Source organism: Oryzias melastigma, linkage group LG16, assembly GCF_002922805.2.
Source record: "Oryzias melastigma strain HK-1 linkage group LG16, ASM292280v2, whole genome shotgun sequence".
NCBI lineage: Eukaryota > Metazoa > Chordata > Actinopteri > Beloniformes > Adrianichthyidae > Oryzias > Oryzias melastigma.
The window spans coordinates 25,983,206-25,987,226 of NC_050527.1; the positions used below are offsets into that span (position 1 = coordinate 25,983,206).

The window sequence follows — 4,021 nt, forward strand, 5'->3', positions numbered from 1 at the left end:
TCCTGCTGGTTTTCCAGAAAATCTGCCTTATCTGCTACTGATTACTTTAGTCCGGTGTGTTTAATAGGGGTGTGTGTTGAAAAGAGTTTGGCGATAAGATTCAAATCTCAATACATATCGTATTGGTTACATATTGTGACAAAATATGGGGAATGTTTGCAGTCACTTTATTTGTATCTTTAGAAAGAACAGAACAAATGACAGAACCAATAAAGCCCTGAACCTTTTTTTTTTTATTTCAAATCATTTTCAGTTACAATCATAGACAGTTATAGCAAACAAGAGGTTTGTTCCTAAAAAGAAAAAAAAATAAAGCATATATGGTTCAGTTCCTGCATGAAAATAGAATCTGGACAAGATGACCCAAGCCCACGAACAAATATTCGTGGGATGTATACATTTTGTTTTTATCAATGAAATGAAGACAATTAATAACAAGTAATTTGATCAAAACACCTTACAACAAAAATACGAGTATTAGGGCCACCATCCAAGTTAAGAAATAAAAACATTTACGAGAACAAAGTCTTAGAATTGTGTGTAAAAGTCAATATTTCCCAAAAGTAAAGTTATTAGTTGTAAGTTGAGAACTTACAAGATAAAATCTTGCATATATGAGGTAGAAGAATAATATTACCAACAAAAAAAGAACCAATCCCTCCCCGGGAGGGAGGGTCTAAGGGCAGGGATAACCAGTTTATGTAGTCTGTTTAGTTTCTAACAACTGTTTATATTTTGAAGCCCAATGAGGCAAATCTCTTTGTGATTTTGGGCTATATAAATAAAATTGAATTGAATTAAAGCACATTTTCACCGTTTTTGGATAATACATTTTATAAGGAAATTAATAACGGAGCCTCTTGCAAAGAAGATTCTTGAACACATGGAATGGACTTCAAGCGGTTATGCTTGTTACGCCATCGCTAGGAAAGTTGCACGGAGGTCCACATGCATGGTGGTACCAGGATTCCAAACTCAAGCCCTACGGCGTCACCATAAATATGTGGATTTAGTTGACGTAATGTGGATTAAGGCTTGGACAACCAAGTATATTTTTGAAAAAAACATGGCTTTTTTTCTCATAATTTTACAACTTTATTCTAATACATTTACTGTGATTTTTGCCTAAAACTCAATTTTAAAAAGAGACCCATAAATCAGGAAAAAATAAAGAGATATTTTACAGAGAGACAATTTAAAAGCAAAATAGAGAAACGTAAAGATTAGCCCAGCACCAGGTTAACATGTTGTCTTCTGCAGAACTCCAGTCGTTTGTCTCTGAACCTGCTCCCTTCACAGCATATCACACTGACATGTCGTGTTCCTGCTTCTCTTAGAAAATAGCTTTTTTGTTAGGATCAAACAACAGAAAGTGTTCAAATGATGTTTCATTTTTGTCTTTAAGTTAAAAAGAATGAACGCAGACATAAACATTTGCATGCTTCTCCCAGTAGTGACAGTCGTCCGCGAAGCTCGAGGAACAGACCAGATGTTTGCAGGATTTGACTATTTGAACCATGTAGTATCCTTGCAGTTTCTCAAAGAGATGCTCAGCTATGTCGTCCACTGTAGGTGTCTTCTGACTCTGGATAAAGTCTTGGATGAGCTTCTTGTCCAGCGGTTTGAGATAAGTGCTGTAGGACACCCAGATGTAGACTTCTTCATCTGTTGTGGTCACTTTGAAGCGACTCTGCCCTGTTGGGCATTCACATTCTTTTTTGCTGCAAAAGATGCTGGAGTGAGATTTGCAAACACGAACAGACCAGCCCACCCAGTCGTACCTCTCCTTTAACATCTCTATGAGGGCATCAGCCAGCTCCTGCTTGGTCAGGCCCTCCCGGTCCCTTACCAGTCGATGACAATCAGTCTTAGCTTGAATTGGGAAGCTATCGATGCATTCTTCAATGGCAGCATTAATATTGTCCTGCACAGTTGTCATTTTCTGGCGCCACTTTTCCAGGTGCCTTTTTTCTTTAGCAGACCCCGTCAACGCATCATGAGCTAACAGCGTAGTGATCCCCATACAGAACAGATACTTTAGCTGGGCGCAATATTCCTCCACTGGACGTCTGCTTTTCTCCTCATAAGTCAGGATGACGTTAAGCAAAGGTTTACCAAAGAGGGGAGTTCCTATTACAATACCGTAGAGATCCTTAAGGGGTTTTTTCCCACCGCTACTATCAAAGTTTTGGAGGAATTCCTTTTTGTTGTAATCAGAATTATCACTGAGAAATAACATGTACCTTCTAAACTGATGTTTGATATTTTTCTCAATTGGGAATAATTGAATATTTTTATTGGCCTTCTTAAACTCCTCATTGATGCGCTGAACTCCCTCTGAAGCCTTTTCCAGATTAGTCTTGACCTTCTGAAACTGCTCCCTCATGAAAACAGTCTCTTTGTCCTCCACGTTGTCCAGAGCCAGTTGGACAAGTGGAGCAGCGAGTGAGACAATAGGGAAAATATCGCCAGCGATGGAGGCTGCCATTTCCGCTCCAAACTCAAAGGCGCTCATCACCGACTCCACCATATCCTTCCTCTCTGCCACAAACGTCTTCAGATCTTCCATTTTGTTTGTAGATCTTTTACACTAAATAGGAGAAAAACAACATTTTAAGGAAAAACGTTAATTTCATTTGTGAGGAAAATTAAAGATTGTGAACCTTTTTAAGGTCAGATTATCTACAGCTTGGTGTTTATTAGAGTTCTTAATGCAATTTTCCAAATGCCCAGGTCACGAAGACCTTGTCCAAGGCTGCAGCAACACACAATTTTGGTAAATGGCGGATACTTTTATAGCTGTTCCTAACATCTTAGAAAGCCCAAAGCTCTTTTCAGTAGCAGTCTTATTCACCCATTCACACACTGATGGCTGATTAGTGATGCCAGGACCAATGTGGGGTTCACACTTCAACACATGGGTTTGTAGAGCGGGAACCAAGCCTCTAATCTCCGGATTAGAGGTTGACCGCCCTACTTCTGCACCGCGGTGACTCCATTCACCCCAATTTTGTTCTGCTTTGTATTTAACTTTTCATCTGTCAGTCAGACATTTCCATCAGCAGAAAAATATTTATTATTCAAGTCTGGAAGAAACTGGTTTGTTAACATAAATAAAGACCCTAATGGTGTACTGTAAGTCCCTGTCCAACACATTCTCATTCACAAGTCATACAAGGACGTCATGAATTGATGTTTTGGGTCAGCCCAACTCGTCATTTTTCAACGTGCTTCCTGCTCCTGTTTAATGACTTTGATAAAGTTAGGATATGTTCAGAATTTCTAACTTCCGCGTCTATAAAATGAAATAAGTGTTCTTGAAACTCTGGTGATTGATTTAAGGAAAAAAAAAAGCAAAGATCAAAAGTAGGCCCATTTTTCCTCCTATAGCCTGAGAGAAGCACTCGCTGTTGCTTTCACTAAAAATAGACTACTTTTTTTCAGTATGTAAAGCAGAAACATGGTGGCGGTGGTTGGGTGATTATATAGGGCCTCTATGTTATTGCTACAATAAATGTTACTGTTAAACAAATCTTCATCCTTAAAACTGACAACTTTTATTTTTTAACACTACATATTTGAATATAGTCTCCAAATCATAAAAACGATAACTCCAAAATAACTCTCCACGCCCCTTATCTCTGTTCTTTACTATCTAGCCATCTTTGGGGTTTAACTTTTTGCAAGTCGGATTCAAACAAGCGTTGTCATGGTAACAGCTCCAGTGCGCTCACCATGGCACGCACCGACTGCTCTGCTCTCACTCTTTCCTCTGAAGAAAGAGATCGTCACGAGAAAATAAATAAATCATCATTTCAGAGGGAAAGTTTATTTTTTTCCACATTTTTGTGTCCAGATGATGAAGCAAAAGTTTGTTTCAAAGAAACAAATTCTAAAAAGTTCAGTGCTTCTGCTGTCCTCGTGTTTAATTTCCTAATTATTATGTGTGTAACTATAGAGTGTGTGTGTAGACAGGCCCCGCCCATTCTAGTTTATCACTTAGTCCTGGTTGTTTTATGAT

At 38.6% G+C, this 4,021-nt stretch overlaps 1 protein-coding gene across 1 annotated transcript; it reads right to left on the reverse strand.

Moving 5' to 3' along the window:
- Nucleotides 1-1,137: 1,137 nt before the first annotated feature.
- LOC112136731 (protein rapunzel-like) lies at nucleotides 1,138-2,569 on the reverse strand. Its single transcript, XM_024258612.2, has one exon. It carries the CDS (start codon nucleotides 2,567-2,569, stop codon nucleotides 1,406-1,408), a length of 1,164 nt encoding a protein of 387 aa, XP_024114380.1. The 3' UTR covers nucleotides 1,138-1,405.
- Between the last annotated feature and the right edge of the window lie 1,452 nt (nucleotides 2,570-4,021).

Bases quoted from the DNA above. Each gene is read 5' to 3' on its own strand.
- LOC112136731 (XM_024258612.2), bottom strand. From the start codon at position 2,569: ATGGAAGATCTGAAGACGTTTGTGGCAGAGAGGAAGGATATGGTGGAG.